The sequence below is a fragment of the Camelus bactrianus genome, chromosome 15 (genome assembly GCF_048773025.1).
Source record: "Camelus bactrianus isolate YW-2024 breed Bactrian camel chromosome 15, ASM4877302v1, whole genome shotgun sequence".
Classification (NCBI taxonomy): Eukaryota; Metazoa; Chordata; class Mammalia; order Artiodactyla; family Camelidae; genus Camelus; species Camelus bactrianus.
In genome coordinates this window covers 63,478,399-63,501,006 of record NC_133553.1, presented here as the reverse complement: position 1 = coordinate 63,501,006, position 22,608 = coordinate 63,478,399, and the positions used below count along the sequence as shown (strand labels likewise).

Sequence of the window (22,608 nt, the reverse complement as noted above, 5' to 3'; positions counted from 1 at the left end):
TTGATCTGAAACATTTATTATTTTTTAAAAAAAAAAGCAACTTCCAGGGTTTGTCATTGTCCACATTTAGCCGAGCAGGTACAGCATAACTGATTTTTATAACAATGACTCAGAGGCGCTGATGATCCATCCTGTCTTCTGAATTATCACAGATAGAAGAAAGAATTAGAAGAGTTTAATGTTAAGTGCATTTAAAAAAAATCATATTCTAATTCTTTTAAATTGGTTATCCACGTATGATAATATAATAGAGCTCAGATAACTAGAAAAGGCGATTGACTAGAATACCCCGTTCCCATCTGGTGTGCATTAATAGGCTTTTTATTACTGCGTGTATCTTTATATAGTTTGCAAACTAATTCAACCCACTTTACACAGCATTAATTGTTCTGTATTGAGTTGGCTCTGGGCTGAACCTGTTGTTCATTATCTCATTGTTATTTTTTTTTTTTTTCTAGTTCTTGGATGGAGTTCCCTCATCTGAGACAGTATTCGGACCTTCGTGTACATGAGACTTAGAGATCATCTCTGCCCACTCTGCTGATATTTACAATGAGGTTACCCACGGCCAGATTAATATGTCCACCAGCTCTGGTCTTGACCTTCGTAAAAGAAAGATCTTGTGCCTTCCCGGAGTACGTGCCAAGCTCCAGGCCAGAAACTGTTTGTGAGCTGGTCGTCAACAGAGGTAACCGCTCCAGGTTCTTATTAATGCTGTGCAAACAAGGGTCTCGTCATTTCAGTAACTATTTGTACATTTATAAAAGCAATACAGTCATGGGAAAAACCAACAAGCACAGCTTGGTAGAATAACCTGCCATGAAATATCATTGGCCTTATAATAATTTACTACAACTGTTCTTTTTATTCACACTGGGTAGGAAATGCTTCCATCTAACACATGGAATAGGAATATATACAACAAAAAGTTGACTTTTATTAAAAAAAAAAAAACAACTTCGCGAGGACCGTAACCTGGGGGTTGAAGAAATAATTTTGTGCAGTTTCCGGATCACAATCATATGTCTGCTACCTTTTACAGGGAATGACACAAGTACTGATAGATTTTATAAACCAGTTAAAGAGTTTTCCTGCCTGTAATAACCTACTATTGAAACATTGCCTTGTTCATACAGCGTAGAAGTTTCTCCTTCTCCACTGTAATTCTGTAAGTGACTAGGGATGACGTGATGAACCCCTTTTAAGGACAAACCCTGCTAATCCTCTTCCAAGTCATCATATATATGCAGTTTCCCATTTTATCAAAAAGTTCATCAAAACAACATCTTGGAAACTGCACAGGGCTTCTGACTGACGTGCGGTTGAGATCCTGAACATGGCATTCTCACCTGATGCCTGCCATCTTGTTACACAACAATGTCAACACCTTGTCTCAAACGTTCTTATGGCCTCAGCGAGCCATGTGGCAGTGGTGTGGGGTGAACTGTTTTGTACCGCCAGCAGTCAAAACAGTGGCCAGGGGCTCAACGTCTCTACGCCGTGAGCCTGGGGAACCCATCCTCCTATGGAATGGTTTTCTGGAGTCCAGCAATGTCCCTGCAGGTGGCTGAGACATTCTGACCCCTGCTTCAAAGACCCCTGCTTCCTGGGGGGACTTTGCTAGAGAAGAAGCCTAATGTCCTAAAAATAGACAATATGGGCCAGGTTGGGGGGGGCAAGGGAGGGAGGTTGCTTTCGTAAGTCATGAAAACCATCTCTGATTTTAGCTCTGTGAGAAAGCCTGGAAGTTCTCTGAAAGTGGCAGGCTGGGAGAAGGGCTCGGTCTGAAGTACACTTGGAGAAATGTCAGTTTGCCTTTGGCACTGTAGATTTAGTGCCTGGGCACCTCCCCCCCGCCCATCCACTAAGGCACTCTGCCTAGATCTGTTTTCCCCTGACTGTACCTTTTATGCCCAAAGGTTTCCCCACTCCCTCACACAATCCCTGCTTGCTTTTGCTTTCTAAAGTTGGGATGGCAATTAGGGTTCTTTTATTTCTCAATTGTGACTGATGAGTGGTGAGTCTGTGGAACTGTGACTTGAAGATTGTAAAGGAATCATTGGGCTCCATGGAAAATAGTGCTGTGATTGATTAGCAATGTCTGCCATGGCTACCAGCATTGGTGTGCATGGAATGCCTGCCAGGTCCTATGTATCTGTTCTAAGTAAGGCGAAAGAATGAGGCTGGCTTGATGGGTTTTGGAAGGATCTTTGGCAACCACAGCCCAAAGCACTAAGTTTGTGTTTATTTTATATTCTGCTTTGTTCCTGAAAAGATTTAAGGGTTTTGGCAGTGGAATTTTAAGAGCTGTGGAAAGGTGGAGGGGGAGGTAATTTTGAACAGGCTGGTGCAGGAGGCCCTAAATGATGGCTTCTGATTTTATCCTCGGGTGTTGAAGCCCAATGTTTAGAAAGTGATTATAAGGCTTACTGATGACAACAGATTCAGAAAGACTTGAAGGAGTGGAATGGTTCCCAGACATAGTGGGAATTTTAGGCAGCTAATAATATTTGTGAGTATGTTGAAAAGCCAAGGAGAAATATATTTGCATCCACACACATGCTTTTTGGGGGATAGATTCCTTATGATATCTCTCAGCTCTGCCTAGAAGTCTCTGGTGCACAACTTCACGAAGAAAGAAAAACAGAATCAGTGAAATTGTGTGGTAGGTGCTAATGATGACGTTTTGGGATGATCAACTCATGTCTGTTTCTGGAAAGTAGGATCAATCAACTTCATTTTGCAAATGATTTAAATCCAAGCCAAATCTTGATTTTTTAACATGAATTATTAACAAGTTGCTCTTCGACAATGCTGTTGTCTGCTGATTTAGGGGCCATGTTGGGCCAGAGCCAGCCATCTCTAGCTGCTCACAGCCTGTGGGTTTTAGAAACTGTCAGATGCTCCCATCAATACTTTCCCATCAATGCACACACTTGATTCACTTACACAGCAACATAACAACATACCTTTTCCATCGGTAAACAACTGCCCTCTTCCTCGCTTGGAAATTGGAAGAATTTGGAAAGGTAAATAAGGTGGGTGTTTTTACTCCTCTGCAAATTCCAGAGCATGCTTTTGGATACCTGTCTGATGTCGAGATTCTTGCCACAACGGGGACCCCCAACCTCCCCCCAAAGTTGTAGGCAAAGGGTTTCTACCTTCCTGGATGGCACGCAGGGGTGAGGATTCTTTGGTTCCTAGGCCAAGGGTCCAGGATCAGGGGATGGAGGTGACGTGGAGGAGGGCAGGCAGCGTTTAGAAACCCAGCAGTGTTATTTCTTATCTGACTCCGCATTTCACCCTCAGAGAAAGGAATTTCTTCTGGGTGTCCATGAGACACAGTCCCATTTAGAGCATCTCCGCAGTTTCACCGTCTCTGGAACCTTCTAGAGGTGATGGCTGGCTGGCTGTAACTGACTGTCGTGGCCTCAGCATTTGTTTTCAAGCAATTCAAAATTTCGATTTCTTTCCGCTGATCACAAATGTCGGTGCAGTGGTGTCACAAACCAATTTTTAAAGTGTGTGAACGTCCGTGGGCTTTGTCACCACTCATTTCCAAAGTGGAGGCCTCCTGTAACTGGAAAGACATTGTTCTAACACCACAGAGGAGCCTCCTCCCCAGAGTTTCTGAGAGAACCCAGAGCACAAACTGTGGGTTCTAGACAGAAGGCCTAGGGGGAGGCCGGGAGGGGGGCGGGGCCCTGTTGGGAGGGGGAGCCTGAGGAGGAGGGGGGAGGATGGAAGGGGGGGATGGGATAGGAGGGGTGGGAGCGCTGGGGGGCGGGGGAGGGCAGTGGGGAGCAGGGGGTGGCGGGGTGTAGATGGGGGCAGGGGGCGGCGAGGTGGTGTGGTAGGCGTTGTTGAGGGGGTACTTGGCAGGCTGGTTGTTCTTGACTCTGGTGAAGTTGATACAGCGTCCCTGGAAGAGAGTCAGAGAGAAGAAAATGTCAGCGGATGCTTGCTGCGGGCTCGCAACCCGGCAGGCGCGAAGTGCAGGGGCTGGGGGAGCCTGAAAGAATCAGGTAGAAGGCAGACATGATGTTTACGTCAGCGCTCTGCTGGCATGCAGTAGAACTTGACAATGGATAAGCCCCCCATTTCCTTTCTCGGGGCTTACTGTGTTGCAAGATTATTTGTCTGATTTCATTTTTCCTGGAGTCTCCCTCTCCAGGACGCAGAAGGGAAGAGGACTGACCTTAACCAGATGCACAGGGTCAAGGCGAATACGGAGGTCATTGAACTTAATCTCAGCAAGCCTTGCCAGACATGTATTATTACCAGTTGTTCCATTTTATAGATGAGGAAACCGAGGCTTAAAAAAGTTAAGTCACTATCTCAGGCCACACAGCTAGGAAGAGGTGGGGTTGGTGTCACCAGCAGATATAACCTCCCCCTCCGAGCCCCTGCCCTCCCCAGGGCTGTCAGGAACAGTTTCTCCTGCCTTTGCTTTGTTTGGGGAGTTCCCTCTTCTTCCAGATGCCGCTGCACCTGCCCAGGTACCCTTAGGTTCTTAAGAAATACAACCTGGGGACGTTTTATTGCAAAGCAGGCATCGACCCTGAATTCTGCTTTTTCCCCACCCTTCCTGGGCACCCAGCTGGTCAAGGAAGAATAAACGCCTGGCATCGTCTTGAAAGTCCAGAATCCAAAGCCAGCTCTGGGTAGTCTTCTTGCCCCTGTGGCATCTCCTTTCTGAGCTCCAGAGTCACAGGCCCAACATCCGTGTCCCCCAACAGATACTTCTAGTCTCAACAGGCACCTGGGAACCTTCCACCCAATGCTCGGCTCTGCAGGGGACAGGCGCACAGGGGCTCTCCCACTCACGACTATCTCCTTCTGGTGTCTGGACCCTCCCCTGCTTGCCTGGGCAGGGTAATGACCACTCTTGTGGGACCCTGGCCTTTTCTGAAACTTCCCACACCTCTGGGGGCGTCTTCTTCTTTTAAAAAAATTACTTACCGAACTATGGTCAATTTACAATGTTGTGTCAATTTCTGGTGTACAGGATAATGTTTCAGTCATACACAAACATACATATGTTCATTTTCCTATTCTTTTCTATTATAGGTCACTATATGATACTGAATATAGTTTCCCTGTGCTATACAGAAGAAGCTTGTTATTTTATATGTAGTAGTTAGTATCTGTAAATTTTGAACTCCCAATTTTCCCCCTCCCACCCCCTTCCCCCCTGGTAACCATAAGTTTGTTTTCTGTGTTTGTGAGTCTGTTTCTGTTTTGTAAATAAGTTCACTTGTGTCTTTTTTTTTTTAGATTCCACATATAAGTGATATCATATAATATTTTTCTTCCTCTTTCTGGCTTACTTCACTTAGAATGACGATCTCCAGGTCCATCCATGTTGCTGCAAATGGCATGATTTTATTCTTTTTCATGGCTGAGTAGTATTCCATTGTATAAATAGACCACAACTTCTTTATCCAGTCATCTGTTGATGGACATTTAGGTTGCTTCCATGTCTTGCCTATTGTATATAGTGCTGCTGTGAACACTGGGGTGCATGTGTCTTTTAGAATTAGAGTTTGGGGGCATCTTTTTCTCTCTACTGTGCATCCTAGAGGTTGGCAGAATCCCTCCCCAAGGAGGCTGAGGTGGGACGACCCCCCGACACTGCCCTGTCCCTTTCTCCTCTCTTGCTCATTTTAACCTGATTTTACCCCAATATGGGCATTCCCCTGGTGCTGGGGAGGGAGTGCTGGATTTTTCCTGGCTTCATTCTTCAGGATGGATGCCCATCCTGTGGTGTCCAAGCTGAATGGGATACATCTGGACAAGTCATGGTTTCCCTTTCTAGGCTTTTTGAGGATGGTGAGGGTGAGGCTGTGGAATTTAAGGATCAATTACCCGAAGGACAAGAGGGAAATACAAGTGTGTGATCTGAGGTTTGGCTTAGGGAAGGGGGCAGCAGGGGCACGAGGCATCTTGGTGGGAGCCAGTGGCAGTGGGGCAAAACTTTCCTCCCTCACATGTGTGCACCTCACTCATCCTTCTGGTCCCGAGTCAAGTCCCTTTCCCTTCACACATCTTTCCTGGACAGATCCAGTTTATACTCCTGCCATACATCCCTCCCTCAGTTCTTGAGTTACGGTCCACACCACACACCAAAGCCTGCATACAACAACAGTTCTATCTATAAATGCCTTGGCTCCCCGCTAGATGAGAAACTTCTGGAAGGCTGTGGCCTGGTTTTTACTTTGCTGTTCCACTGCTGATTTAGGGGTGACAACGCCATAGTTAGGTGCCAGAACCCCATTGTCTCTGGGCTTGCATTTCATGAGATTAACTGGGACCTAACCTTCTTAGGTTCTGACTGGGGTCCTCCAACTGAGGGAAGCGGCCACCATTTTCTTGCTACATTGCCCAGAACTCCCAGATCACGGACCAGCTTTCCCCAGTTGCCTCAGTTCTGTGTCCCCCTTGTCCAGGCAGCCCTCTTTTACAGCTTTATGAATCTAAGCCTTGGTTACAGGTTATTTACGATTCTGGAAAAAGCTCTTTCCTTTAAGATGTGAAAATCCTAACGATTACCATCTGTGATAAACCCCCGCAGTGGAACGTCAGAGTTGAGATTTACTGCAGATTCTGCCCTTCGTTCCTACATAAGCCCAGTCAGACCAAGAGACTCAAGAGATGCATTTCCTTTAAAGATGAAGAATTCCAATCCTGGGGAAGGAGCTACTGGTGCCTGGGGTCGAGTCCCCACGTGGCTTCAGATTTGCTTTAGGGCTGGCCATCCCACTGCTCTCTTCCTTGCTTCAGGGATCAGTGATGATGAGATGGGGCAAGAGAGGAGGTGAATTCACCCAGAGACCCGTTTAATTATTTCACACAATGGTAACTAAATATTTTTACCAGAGACAAAATCAGGAGCTTCCAGGATGCTTCTGCCAATACTTCTGTTCCTGCCCTAGATTCGGATTCCTAAATGTCTTCAAAAAGATTGGAAAGGATCCAGTGAACAGAAAAGGATCTCTCACACGTCTTAGCTAAAGATGGAGTAAAAGGGGGCAGAGGAGGGTGGGAGTGGGAGTGATGTGGGAGCAAGACCTTCCTAGGTCGGCTCCAGCCATCACAGCCTCTCGGCCATGGCAGCTAAAGACAGGGGTGGGGCGGGGTCGGGGAGAGGGACAGCACCCCTTCCTATAGTCAGTAACACCCCAGGGGTGCCCCACAGTCACTGCTCGGAGCACAGATCCCAGCACATTAGAGTTGAACACAGCAGCTCAGAGCCAGACCGGGGGTGGGGAGGGGGAAGCTCACCGCCTCGGCCACCCCGACTAGTGACACCCCACCGCAAGATGAGGAGGGCAGGGATAACACACCACCTGCCACTTACAGTCATGAAGAGTATTAACTTAATCAGTGCCGGTGCAGGGCTTGGGACAGTGCCTGGCATGTTGTGTCTGGCTAATGAAGTTGAATCTAGATGGGGAAACATGCTCAGACGCAATAATGACCTTGTCTGGTTGGAAGCAGCAGCAGATTTTCTGACTCCTAGTTTAGTGCCTTCTAGGTGAGCTGCAGGCTAGAACCTCTACACGCCTCACTTGGCTTCTAGTATAAAACTGGTGTATGGGGGAAAATATGCAGCACTGGACATGTGACCAGAGCCGGTCCCAAGGCCCGCTGTTTTATGCACCCTCCTCTCCCTTCCCGTTGCTGCGTCACTCCTGTAACTTATTCTTACAGGACCTCCCTCAGTGCTTTGCACACACAGTTGACAGATGATGCTTTTACAAGTACCTGTCCCGAAAAGAAGATGCAGACATTGCATAAACAAATCAGGGGTCAGTTACAGTAAGACACAATCAGGACTTCAGGGAGGGGTGTGGCTACCAATTAAGTTCTTAAAACCTGGAACCAAAGGAGCCAAACAAACACTGTAGCACTTAGACCGTATAATTGGCCTATAGATCAGTTTACGCGATTTCATTTTTTGCTTGCGAGAGGATAATAGACAGGCCAGATGTTCCCAGTGTCATATATCCCAGCAAATCTGCACCAGTGTTTGCTTAAAAGGTTGCTAGGACAATCGGAGAGCTTAGTTCGTATGCTGATCTTTGTAACCAGTTTAATTCTTTGCGAGATTGTTTTTGGGTGGTTTGATTCAGATCCAGTATTCGGCTTTGACCTCAGTTTCCCTCTGCTAGCTCATTTACAAAATATAAATGCCAATTATTTTCACACATTAGCAACAAAATGTTCTGATTAAATTTTAAGAAGAAAATGCAACAATATTTCCAGCAAAGTGGTGGCTAAGCAGGATGTTAAGTGATACTCCTCCTGGGCTGAAAAATGCCGTTGGGTTTTGGTTGGCTCTAATAGCGTTGGGAAGATTATTAGAAACATCCAGACGTATCATTCATTTTATTTATTATCAAAACTCCATTAGCTAAGTATTATTATCATCATTGTACAGGAGACTGAAGGCTCAGACCTATGTAAAAATTTTTTTTTAATATTTTTTTATTGAAGTATAGTATAGTGGTTTACAATGTTGCTACAGCAAAGTGATTCAATTACACATATACATGTGTGTAATATTTTTTCATGTGTACATATTCTTTTTCAGATTCTTTTCCATTATAGGTATTACAAGCTATTGAATATAGTTCCCTGTGCCGTAGAGTAGGTCCTTGTTGTTTATCTACTTTATATACAGTAGTGTGTATATGTTAATCTCAAACTCCTAATTTATCCCCTGCCCCACTCCTTTTCTGTTGGTAACCATAGTTTGTTTACTATGTCTGTGAGTCTGTTTCTGTTTGGTGAACAAGTTCATTTGTCTCATTTTTTTTTTAGAGCCCGCATATAAGTGATATCATATGTTATTAGTCTTTCTCTTCAGACCTTTTTAAGTAATGTGCCCAGGACTATACAGCTGGTAAATCACAGAAGTGTGATTAAAACTTAACTCTACTGCCCTACTCTCTTATTCCCCTTTCACTGTATTATCCTGAATATAGACTAAAAGTGCAAATATTGCCTTGAAGAACTTGCAGATGGTATCACACAGTGTAGCACCTGGCCACGCTCCATCAGCGCCTGACACAGCTGTCGAGAGATCTTTCCAGAACAGCAGTCTGGTCAATTCACTCCCCAGGTCAGGGTCTTTCAAGACTCCAAATCATCTTTAAAATAAAATCCAAATGCCTTCCTCTGATGGCATGTGCAGCCCTTTGCCATCTGGTCTTTGCTTACATCTTTCAATTAAATTTTTGCTCTTTTATTGCACAATGGTCAGCCTAGCCCATCCCAAGCTCTCCACAAATATTTGTTTGCTGAGGACTTTACTGTGCCACTCAGTGCTCTTGTCAGTACCATGCTCCCCAGCTGGTGGATGAGTGTCTTTGAGGCACCATGTAGGTCTACTCCTTTTGAGATCTTCATAGCAGCCCCAGGTTCAATTTTAAGTTGTCACTCAACAAATACCGCTTGCACCTCCGACGGTCTCTGAGGTGGAGCAGGCCTTCCTAGAAAGCTCCAAGTTTTCCCTGTACGTTTAAATTCTCAGAGGATCTAAGGTCGTGAACTCATGGCTGTGGGTTTACATCTCCTCATTCTCCCCCTGATGGTCCCTTTGGACATGTTCTAGACTCCTAGGGTAGGGGTGGTAAGAATCCTGTGTGTTCCCCCCCTTAACTTCCATACTTGAAATGTTGACATGTTACCTCTCAAATTACTTTTGGTTATTATTATTATTATTTTTATTGATTTATCCAGAGAAGTTGTTCCTCGACAAAAGTCTACCTAAATTGGAGGTAACACACTCTGAAAAAAATCATGGCAGAGTCAGGATGAAAGATCTTGTTGACCAGGTTCTGGCTTCTTCCTGCCTTTGAACTGCAGACACTGATGGTCCAAGAAGAACAGACAGGAAACCGGGGGTGTGGGGCTGTGGTCTGTCTGCCCCGCGGGTCTGGGCTGGGAGCAGAGTTCTACTTCCGGTTCTGCCACCAGCACATTCATGGTGAAACCCCGAGTGCCTTTCTCTCCAGGGGCCTTAGCCTCTTTGTCTGTGACATGGAATTGTGTAGCTGGATGACGTCCAAGGACCCTTCAGCCCTAGTATTTTAAAATGCCATCAAAAGTCAAATTGCTTTGGATCCCTTCAACTTGGTTACTTTAACCTGAATTCTTTTGGGGGCAGACAGTTTGCCCATCTTTTTATACTACTTAGTTTGGCTAACTCTTCATATTGCATGTTTCCAATTGGTCATCTGATTGACAAAACATTAATACACTGAAAATTCCAAACTGGATCCTCCATGTTCCTCTCCTTTGTTACCGTGGTAGGGATTCCAGCTTGCCTGTGAGTTCTGAATTTGGGTTTGTGGGATGACAGCAGAGATGCGGGAAGAGCTGTGGGCTGATGGTGTGGGAAAGACTTGCCAGTGGTGAGCTCATGTGTGCTGAGTGTTATAAAACATCTGTTTGGGCATCAGGCTCACTCAATGGAGAGGGAGCTGGCCTTCAGAGATGGTTAAAAATACGCCGTGGCTTCCACAGATTAAACCAAATAGTTTCCTATGAACAGAGGTCACTTAAGGAAATTGAATTTCACAGAAAGAATATTAAAATAATCGGATGGAAAAAGTATAACATGCCTGCCAAGTTTCTTCTGACAAATACCTTTATCCCCTGGCCTCGTTCTCCCATTGATTGTCTTGTTTGGAGGTATTTCTCAAGTTACAAGTGGATTTGGTTTCCAAACTGTGTTTTATGTCAGTTGTTTAGAATTAGGAGAATAATTTCTAACTTAAATCACTCTTGTAAGTGGGGGTTGGTTCCTAAGCAAGACCACAAAATCTCACTGGCGTGTTGAAGCAATTGACGTAATCCTGCTGAAGTCGGGGCTCCAGTGATAGATGAGACCCAAGCACAGTGACTGGATGCAGGGCTGGACTGGATGACTCAATCATGCCTTTTTCTTGGTCTGATTCTCTTCGTTTGTTATTTGTGTATCCATCCTTCTGACAAATGGTCTTTGAGTGCCAACTATTTCCTGGACACGTTATAAGGGGCTGCAGACGGTGCTGAGCAACCAGACACAGTCCCTGCCCTCGTGAAGAATACAGTCCAGAGGAGGAGGCAGACAGCAGTCAAATGATAAATTGGGATAAATTGGGAGTATGGGATTAGCAGATACAAACTACTGTATCTAAAATAGATAAACAACAAGGTCTTACTGTTTAACACAGGGAACTATAGTCAATAAGTTGTAATAATCTATAATAAAAATATGAAAAAGAATATATATAAATGTGTAACTGAATCACTATGCTGTACGCTGGAAACTAACACAACATTTTACGTTAACTATACTGCAATAAAAAAAAAATAGAAAAGAAGCCCATAATACATACTTTTTACTACATAAAACATTTGAGTAGTACCACAAATTAACTTCCCATTAACAATTAAAAAGGGATTCAATGGACCCCAGCAACCATATTTGGGCTCAGTGATAGTGGCCTTGGCCATAGTTGGCTGGACTGGGAGTGGACACCTAATCTGTGATAAACCAGTCAATTTCTCTCTTCTGTGCATTCGGAATTATGACTAAGTTTACAGGCAGTCGCCCAGGTGGGGTTGATCTCCTGAAGAGGGGGTGTAAGTGGGAACTGGGGGTGGCCATCTTCTGCGTCTGTCAGGGAGAAGCAAGTTCTGATTCTTCCTCTTAAAGATCTTTGATATCCATTCATGCCTCCATGCCCTCACTGCTGCTCATCTTCTGTAGAACTTGGGCCACTAAATAAGCCAGTTGTCCTGCCTTCAGGCTTTCTCTTCCAGTGATATTTTGGCTTCCATATAAAATATAGATACATATAAATAAAAATGTGTGCATATAAACATACACATGCACATGGTACCCAGAGGTATATATATAAGGTGTATACGTGCCTGCATATATAAAAAAAATTTGTCTATTTCTATACGTACATATACACACACACGTAGACACATATTCAATATTGTCTTCCTGCTTAAACTCTTCAATGTCTCTCCACCTTCTATAGGAAAATATCCAAGTTCCTCAGCATGAATTGGCCCTGCTCCCTTGGTATTTCTTTCCACTATTCCACATCCTTTCCTTTTTTTGAGCTCTGGATCTTTGGTCCATCATTGGAAATGAGGACACCGTACTCTGGCTTTTTGTTTAACAGCGTTCATTTACGGGCTCAAGTCTAGGACAGGGACAGAGTGGTGCAGAGACAGCTGTCTTGCTTTCCTCTTCTTTCCCAAAGAGAAGGGTGTGTCATGAGTGGTGATAGCACTCACTTGACTCCCTTTTCTCCACCGCACGCTTGCCCGGTCAATAAATCTCACATAATAGCCTGCCTTTTATGTGCTGTTCACGGAAAAGGATCCAAGGTCAATTTCTTTAGTTATTTGATTCATTTTGCTGACACACACGCTGGCATGCTCTCCATAATAACTTCTTTGGATGCCAAAACTGAGTGTGAGATGAAAGCACGGAGGAAATATTTGGTAACAAGAGGGAACTAGAAAAATGAAAGGGTAGAAATAAAAATGGCGAATCTTTAGTGGGACGTGTGTAAACATGGGGTTTGTTAAGAAATACTACTGAGATATGACTTACTGAAGAACAAAAGCCCTTCTTCTAAACTGATTACAAAGTTCTACACCTCCTTTGTGGAAAATTTGGGGGCAAAATAGCACAAAGGAAGGAGGAAGAAGGCAAGGAGGGAAGAATTTCAGTGATAACAATCAGACAGTTAATATTTTGTGCTTATCGTTCAGATCACATACACACACACACAGAGTGGTGCACATATTTACAAAAATGGAATCATCCTGTATCAAAGTTTTTCAATAAAATGCTGTGACCATTTCTCCCCTGCCATTTTCAATAACATTTTCAGTGCTTGCATAATCTTCTGTCACATGGAAGTAACAAATGCAGTTATTGAATTCTTTCCTGGGCAAAATTAAGAGTCTATTTAATTTCTAACTATTCTCATCTTTCTAAAATAAGCTTCTGAAAAATTCTAGAATCAGTTAATCTTTGATTTAGGATTTTTGCATCCAATTTCATATGTGAGATTGGCTATTTTTCTTTGGTTTTGTGCTATTTTTATCATCAAGTTTGTGTTAATTTTCCTAAAAGAAATTGGGAAAATTTTCATTTTTTTATGTGTTCTATATTTGTGAAATAGGCTAAGAATGATCAGTTTCTTAAAAGTATGAGAAAATCCTCTCAAAATCTTCCTGGATGTGCTCTTTTTCTTGAGCGCAGCTCTTTGATGACTTTAAAAGATTTAGCCACAGATATTGACCTGTCCAGGTTTTGTACTTTTTCTTGAGTCTACAGTCCAGTTCCATAATTTATCCTTTTTTCAGAAAATTGTTCATTTCCTCAAGATTTTAAAATCATTTGCATATCTGTACTTTGTACACAGGGAATTCTTGCAATTAAACAAGTCTCTGTATTGATGATGATTTCCTTTTTGTCATTATTGGTATTATACAAATTTACATGTCCTGGTTTTTTTCCACTTTCAAAAATTTGTCAAAGATACTGGTGTTTCCAAAGAAATTTTTAAAGACTTATTTCTCCCTTTTACTCTTTTTGCTTGGTTTTCATTAATTTGTTCTTATATTCATAGAGTCCATGCTTCTCTTGTAGATTTGTTTCATTTTTTTTCCTAAGTTTTAACTGAAAGCTTAGTTTCTCTTTTTTCATTTTTTTTCTTTTTAATAATGAAAAAAATTAAGGCTATTCTTTTTTTCCAATTCAGTAAGTTTTTAATTGTGGTGTTACGTGATTGTAAGCCACTGTTTTAGAGTGGTTTGTCACAGCACAGTACTGAAATAAGTGGCAGCTCATCTCTTTGCCTAATAGAATGGAGCTGAGTATAGCAATTGTTGTGGGTTTCACTTTTTTTTGTTTGACTCTGAACTTGGCACCCTTCCCAAAGGTGTTGGTAAGGACTCCAGTCTGTGCTCTACTCATTGCCTGACTGGCTAGGACCTCACATGGCTAGAATCCAGGAGAAAGATAAGCTCACTGGATGAGAGAAAGCTATAATCTCAAAGGAAACCATCACACATCTCCTTTTTTGTTCTCTTGATATACCCTTGACTATTCATTATGAAATGTAGGCTATCATGGTGATGAGAAAAGGTTGAACTGGGAGAGGACTGGGAAAGATGTTGCAATATGGAAAGGATTTTGCCTTTATGCAAAAGTTTGTACACATGTGCGAGCTTCCTTATGTGAGCCGGGCCTGAGACATCCTAGCCCCTATTCTCATGTGGCCAGCGAGCAGCTCAAGGTTGAAAGGTCTCCCCTGCGTTGGCAGTCAAGTGAAACACATAAGCCCCAATCGCCATTTTAAAAATATTTTAATAAATACCCTGACAGAGAGGAAACACAGTAAGTTAAAGCAATCTTGCCACCCAAATGCAGATGAATAAACTCTGTCCTAAGGTTACCTGAAAGGCTGCCAAGTGCCCATGTCTAACCTATGCCTAAAGTGACAGTTACTTGTCATACAAATAAATGAGTGAGTTACGTCCAGGTAGAGAAGGACTCACTCTGATGGCTCCTGAAGAGACAACATACACAGTGACACAAGGAATTGCTTTACAAACAAAACTTCCCCATTTGATGCTTAAATCTCTTCCTTAAAGTCTCATCATTATATAAAACATCATTATATATATATATATATATATATATTATTTCTGCACCTGTCTAGTTCTAACTGACAAATCTTAAAAAAAAAAAAAAAAGGGGGGATTGGAGAAAGGCGATCCAGGAAAAGTGATCAGGTGGTCAGAGTGCTGTCAGTAGGGACCGGCTCTAAAAAGTTAGAACTCTCGGGGTAGTAGGACAAAGACATATGCAGGGATTGCATGGGTCATATATTTTAGAGGTGGAATTAAGTGCAAACATTTATTAGGGGGAGGGTAGAGCTCAGTGGTGGAGCTCGTGCTTAGCAGGCATGAAGTCCTGGGTTCAAACCCCAGTACCTTCATTAAAAACAAAGCATGCAAACCAACAAACACCATAAAAATTTCTTTGTTGGCTCAAGAGGAAGCAAATGGTGCTGAGCTGGTGGAGCATGCCCTAAATATTGTTCCTTTGCTTTTTTAAAAACTAGCCATTTGGTACTAACCATCCTCTCTTCATTGGTGGCAACAAGTTTAATATACTCTCCATGGGTCCTGTTGAGCAGAGCAGCAATTATTTCTCCATAAAGCCTGGTATTAATTGACATTTTGGATGGGTTTCAGTAATAATGTTGCTTTATGCACTTTTCTAAGATTTAAAAAAACACCGTGGCGTGGTCATGCCAAGTGAGTGGAAGTCTGACTCAGGATGAACTAATTTTTCTGGAGCCTTCCTTCTCTCCCTTTCTGTCTCTTCCAGTTAACAATCTTAAGAATTTCTTCCCTGTCCTTCTCTGTGATCCCAGTTAAATGACTCTGACTACTTAGAACTGTCATTAATATAGCCTTTCTATTTATTATTTTATTTATGTTGAGATATCTGCCTTAAAAAATTGGTGCCAGAACATAAACTGAGATTGCTTAGCCAAGAGCATTATTTAGCTTGGATGTGAAGTGCAAAATTATGAGATGACTTATTCTTCTGGTGCATAGCTCTGACCTCACCCTGCCCCACGTATACAAGCTCATGGATGAAGGTTTGTTTTCTTCTTCTGCACAGTGGGAGGAATCCCATCTTAAGGATGGGTTCTTTTCCCAGGCCTGTAGCTATCACAGTGTTTTCCCCAAGTGGAGAGAATATTAATTAAAAAATAAAGAACATTGTCCATTGTGTTGTTTGCAAATATTTTCTCAAGGGCTTAATTTCCAAAATATACAAACAGCTCAATAACAAAAATAACATAAAACTCAATAACAACAACAAAAAAACCCCCCAAACAACCCAATCAAAAAATGGGCAGAAAACCTAAACAGACATTTCTCCAAAGAAGACATACAGATGGCCAATAGGCACATGGGAAGAAGCTCAATGTCACTAATTAACAGACAAATGTAAATCAAAACTACAGTGAGGTGTCACCTCACACTGGTCAAAATGGTCATCATTAAAAAGTCCACAAATGATAAATGCTGGAGAGAGTGTGGAGAAAAGGGAACCCTCCTACACTGTTGGTGGGAAAGTAAATTGGGGCAGCCACTATGGAGGACAGTATACAGATTCCTTAAGAAATTAAAAGTAGTGTTACCATATGATCTAGCAATCCCACTCCTGGGCACATATCCTCCAGAAAACTCTAATTCAAAAAGATACTTGCACCCCAATGTTCATAGCAGCATCATTTACAATACCCAAGACATAGATGGAAGCAATCTAAATGTCTATCGACAGATGAATGGATAAAGAAGATGTGATGTATATATACAATGGAATACTACTCAGGCAGAAAAAAGAATGAAATAATGCCATTTGCAGTAACATGGATGGACTTAGAGATTATCATACTAAGTGCAGTAAGTCAGACAGAGAAAGACAAATATCATATAATATCATTTATATGTGGAACCTAAAAAAAAATGATACAAATGAACTTACTTACAAAACAAACAGATTCACAGACGTAGAAAACAAATCTATGGTTAACAAAGAAGAAAGTGGGTAGGGGAGGGATAAATTACCAGTTTGAAATTAATGGATACAAACTACTATATATAAAATAGACAACAGGGTCCTACTCTATAGCCCAGGGAGCTATATTCAATATCCTGTAATAGCATTATGGAAAATAATATGAAAAAGAATATATACATATGTATAGCTGAATCACTTACTGTATGCCAGAAACTAACACAACATTGTAAATCGATTATACTTCAATAAAAAAGAGCATTTTGCTCTTGTGGTTACTATTGTATGGCCAGTGAGTGGCACCTATGAGGGAATGTGTTCTTTAGGTTCTAAGAGCCTGTTGTAATGGCTAAACTTCCTATCTGAGGGACCAGTCACTTGTTACAAAGTTAAAAGTTGCATACTAATCACCCCTACCATTCCCGGAGCCAGGCTTGGTGCTACATCCACATCACCTACATCATCTCGTTTTGTGCTCCTAATAGCACTGTTGGTTAATATTATTACCATCATTCAAAAGTGCAGAAATGGGCTCAGAAAAACTATGTAATTTGTCCAGGGTCTCTCTGCAAGTAAATGATGGAGCGGAGATTTAAAACCAGGTTTGTTTAATGCTGAACTCTTTCTTTTGAACAACATGTGCTTTTAGATTGGAATGCATCTAGCACAGAAAGAATCAAGAAGTATGTCTACTTAAAAGAGTTGGCCAGCAGTAACATTATACACTTGAGCATTTACTTTGGGTCCCAATACCTCCCTATTCCACCATTCTCTTCCAGCTTTCCATGGCTCTGTGTTTAACTTCCTCAGAATTTTGGTGCCCTCCAGCCGCCCTTCCTGGAGAAGTGCTCCATTTCTCTCTTCTTTCTAATCAAAATTTGCTAGTCCTGTGTGTCTTTCCCTTTCAGTCTTTCTCTGGGCTTTGTATGTGACAAAGCTCTAATCTGAACCATGATTTGGGTCCACCGTGAAGGTTTATTCCTTAATGGGCACTTTCTTTCCATGCCCACAAATAAATATTGTAACAGAGATGGCTAATTGCCTCCCATATCCGTTTTGACTTTCTTCCTTTAGCAGTAGAAACCCGGAGTTTCAATGGGCACAAGATCATATGGTAATGATTACATTTCCCAGCGTCCCTTGTGTAACTTGGTTCAAGAGGCGATGAGTGATGCTGAAAGGGTTGACCTGGTATGATGCATGAATTTGCAGGTGGGATTGGCTTCCTTTGCAAGGAGGTGTGGCCATATAACCTGTCTTCTCACCAGTTGGATGTAAGCAGAAGTGATATGTACAAATTCTAGGCTGTGCCTTAAAAGGAAGGGGCATACCCTTCCCTCTTCCTGTCTTGGACTATGCAGCAGAGAGCACACTCTTGGGATAGAGGAGAAACAAGACAGAAGGAACCTGGTCCCCTGACAGCATGGAGCCACCATATCGACCCTGGATGGCTTATCCTCAGCAGGTTACATGTGAGGAAAAAAGTTCTATCCTGTATAAGCCTATATTATTTTGGGATTTTGCTAGATCAGCTGAAACTGTAACCTTAATAATAGAACTCCTAAAGGGAACCTCCTGAGACAGTGTTTTACACTAAAGAGTAGCCCTAATTCTGAGCATTTGGGGTGCTGTGGCAGGCAGTTGTGGCAGACTAGGCTTTGGGATGCCTCTTAAATTTTGACCATGCAGTTGGCTGCCCACCCCAAATTTACACAGGCTGATCCCTGCCCAGCTGGCTCTGAGGAGCCTCTGACATTTTCCTGGACTCGTCTGCTTTTCAGGTAAGGGCTACTATAATCCTGCCAGAGGGCCTCTCAAATTGAAACCAAAGGAAGACAGTAGTCAAAGCCCTGAAAGGTCATGGCTGATACTTGTGATTGGCCAGACATAGAAATGGAAAATTTATAGCACTCAAAATCTGGGATTCATTTAGGAGTAAAAAGCATTATTTAAGTCATCCAACCTCAAAATTGGTTTCAGGCCTCCACTGGGCCCCAGTGCTCTTCCTAATTACAGGACCATGTAGAGTTGGATCTGAACTGAGACCATGACCCACTATCAACAGGCCTCCTCTCCATGGGGCAGGAAACACCTCACTAATTCGGGCTCGCTAATTAAATATTTGTGATAATTCTTCCCAGGCTGGGCTGAGCTTATGTTCTGTGGGTTTGTTAGGCTGATATTTAGAGAGAATATAAAGCAGGAATTTTTCAGAGGAAAAAAATGCATCTTAAATCCTTTGGAAAGAGGCAGGATATAAAATACAGAACGCTTTTGTGGATTTCAGCAACTTCACTGTAAACAGAGGATGTTGCTAATGACCAACGAATTTTATTTGTTCAGTGAAAGTGGACTCAGTAGGGACCTTCATTTGGAGAGACTGTGAGTGGCATCGCCTGATTCTTTTCTGTCCGTTTACACGGTCCCTCCTGTTGCATGAACTCTGACCAGGACAGCAACAATTCATCCAGGTGCCTGCATCCTTCTTGGCTTGAAATCCTTCTTGGCTTCCTCGTGCTGGTTATGTTGCTGCTCCTGGCTTTCTGCATTTACTTCCTGAACTCTCTTCTGGTCCCAGGCTCTCCCATTCCTATGGGTTGATGCGACCTTTGGAACTACCTTGACCTTTGTCTCCTTTGGCTGCATGGCCTGCTCTGTGTCTTCCCCAAATGGCCAGTCTGTTACCAGGCCTCCCTCGACACGGGGCAGGGAGTGGACTGGAGCAGGTGATTACGTTTACCTGACAGGGATGAGGCTTCCACTGAGGAACTGACAAGTTAGGCTTTTTGTTAATTTGCTTTGTGCTCCCTCTTCCCCTGCCTCAATTTAGCTCCAACTCAGTAAGTCTATCCTGTGTAAGTAACTCTATTTGCTGGTTTGGCTAGGGCAGCCGGGGAATGTTAGCTGCCTTCTTCCTGCTTGCTTGCTTTGGAAGGACTGAGAGCTTAGGGCCAGGAGGGTCCCTGGACCACAGGGAAGAGCACATTCTGGGAGAGCCTTCATCTCTTGGCTCAGTAGGAGGCGAGGATGTGAAGACCTCCAAGATACTGCCCTTACACACGACCCCAAATTCTTTACTTCCAAGGACTGCAAAGAAGGCAAATTTTCCAAGGAACTCTGATCCACACTGGACATGAGCAAAAGGCAAAGATCCTCTTCCTCCAGGTAGTCCATCCCACCGTCTTCTGCCTCCCAACTAGTTTCTCTGAGACCCCGCTTGCCCCTTTTCCCAATCCACCTCGTTGCTAAGATCCAAAATGCTGACGTGGCCAACAAGGTAGGTCCTGAATGGCCAGCCTCCTCTCCTGCTCCCCTGCTCTCCCCACCCTCTAGTCCTGCAGCATCCTTTCAACTCCATGATCATCTCTACTTCATGGCCTTTGCACGTGTTCTGCCTGGAACATGCTTCCCCCCCTGAACTTTGCTTGGCTAAATTCTGCTCATGCCTCATGTCCCAGCTCAGTGCCTTCCTCGGAGGGGTTTTCCTGCCCACGTCCCATCTCAATGAGGCCCACCTGGGACTCTCTTTCACGGTCTCCTGCCCTCTTCCTCTTCCACCTTTGTCATTATTTATTTGTGCTTTTGTCTCTCTCTTTGCTACTATACTGAGAGCCCTCTGCTGACCACTGTATTTCCTTCACCACCCGGGGCCTGGCCCACAGAAGGGCTGCCAGAGTGTTTGTAAAATAAAGCAGCAAAGAAGCAGACCCTGCTTCCCAGGAACATGGTGGAACACCTGTCAGGTACCACATGAAGCTCCATGAACATTATAATCCTACTGGTATCCTGTGAGTGAGCTTAAAAGTCCATCTAATGGGCACAGGGTGGTCATTGTTCTAATAGCCATGGTTTATCCAGGTCTTCATATGTTATCCTAAAACCTCACCACAACCTTGTAAGGTAGGTGTCATTACCCCCATTTCAAAGATAAAGAGTTGGATGCTCTTGAAGGCTAAGTCCCTTCTCCAAGGCTGTCCACACAGGGTCAGGATTCAAACCTAGACTGATCAGACTCTGAAGCTGGTGTGCTCTCCCCTCAAGGCTGCTGCCCTTGGTATTTCTCTGGCCTCCAAGCATTGTAGACTATGGGAGGTGGAGATACACAGAGGGGCTTCTCCCCGTGTGGTCCCAGAACTAGAGCAAATTCAGGCAGAGAACCTAAATAAGCCCTGGGCGTCCAGACAGTCTGAAGACAAGAAAGGTAATTTATGCTTAGTAAGAGCGATCTTTGCTCAATCTCTGAAGACCCTGCTGTGGGTGGGGGGCTAGAAGTTTGGCCCATTCCCCCTCAGCCTCCATAGTCACCAGCACCCTCCCAGTTCACCAAGGAAGAGAAGTCTTGAGGCTGAGAGAGGTGGCTGGGAGCCAGGCAGAGGAATGCCACTGTGCGGCAGTGCAGGGCATGTGGAAAATCGGAGCAGCTCACTCTGCTCTTCTGGGCCTTTAGCTGTAAGCTGGTACAGGAACAGATAAGCAAAAAGCTCAACAGTAATAGCAATGATCCTTGTCCTCTTTTTGGCCATCACAATTTCCACCTGGTCTTTCCATGTTTCCCAGCCTTCTTTCTTTGAGGGCAGAGACATTATCATATTATTTGGTCTAAAAGAAGCTTCTGGGATAGCATCAGACCCTTGCCAGGTGTTCAAGAGATAAGCTGTCCGAAGGGGTTGAAGAACCACATTGTGAAGTTATTCTTTCTCAGCTCAACTCTCTCCTCCTTTGTTTCTCCCCCACCCATGAGGTTAATGCCTCCGGGAGTGTGCTGAGCTGAACTCCAGAACTTCTTTGCACTGAGACATCCTCTTCCTGTGCCTCCGCTTGGGGCATGTTCGGCCCACCACTGGGTCTGGTATTCTCCACTTTTGGAGTCCTCCGTAAACATCTTGTGCAAATCCCACTTCAGATGGATCCAGGAGAATCCAGGAGAGAAATTCCCTAGATATTGGCACCCAGCAACTCAGCATTCTTATCTATCCTTTTGAGGTCAGGGAAAAGAGCTCTTAGGATTGTTAAATTTGGGGAAGGGGACACAGGAAGGTCAAATTTTGATGGGAATCCAGGAGGCAAAAGGATAAAAGTGCCTACTGCACTAAAGAGAAGGGATGGGAGGGGCCCTGACCTCGGCTGGGAGAATCCCAGAAAAATGAGGAAAAGTGGTACCAAAGATATGTCCACGCATCTTTTGACCTAGGGCTTCCCTTTCCAAATTTGTGCAAATTGCCCAGGAAAAACTGGTTTGATCTCCAAGAAGCTCTCTGTTCATACGTTAGTCACCCAGTATAGTGTGGATTCATCACAAAGTGTTGAATACTTTAGGAATACTTTCATAGAAGGGAGTGGAATTGAACTCCTCTCTCCCATGTGTCATTTTCAGAGGAAAAGGACATTTTCAAAGCTGTCTGATTTACATGCTTTGGGAAGGAAGAGCAGGATCTGAATCAAGAGATGCACGGGTCTGAGGATTGCTGTGCAGGATGGGGTGATAATCCTTAATGTTCTCATGAAGAACATTAGCCTGAGCTCATGGTGGGGCATTGAGGAACTCTGTAGAGGAAGGGGACACAAGGCTATTTTCTGAAGCTTTGAAGTAGGACATTTTCTGGCTGAGGTAGGATTTGGGGGCAAGGGAGAGATCCAGGGAGGGAAAAAGGTGGTAGAACTAAAATGAAGAACAGCAAGAGGGCATGGTTCCTTGCAAGAACAAAATGGTTCTATGAGGAGCTGTAGCCTAAATCAGAGGCCAGTTACCATCTCGATTACCATCAGCCCATTTTCAAAGCATGTCGACACAATCCAGTCAATAAAAGCAAACAAACGAAGAAACAGCAGGGTGGAATCAACCTAAATGTCCATCGACAGATGACTGGATAAAGAAGATGTGGTATATTTATACAATGGAATACTACTCAGCCATGAAAATAATAAAATAATGTCATTTGCAGCAACACAGATGGACCTGGAGATCATCATTCTAAGTG

The 22,608-nt window shown here is 43.5% G+C and overlaps 1 protein-coding gene across 1 annotated transcript in view; it reads right to left on the bottom strand.

Moving 5' to 3' along the window:
* The window catches only part of ANTXR1 (ANTXR cell adhesion molecule 1), a 218,303-nt gene continuing 195,695 nt past the window's right edge, over positions 1-22,608 (bottom strand). Inside the window, exon 18 of the mRNA XM_074341267.1 lies at positions 1-3,922. Within this exon, the coding sequence (XP_074197368.1) occupies positions 3,662-3,922 (261 nt within the window). The 3' untranslated portion in view covers positions 1-3,661. The remainder of the gene's footprint in view (positions 3,923-22,608) is intronic.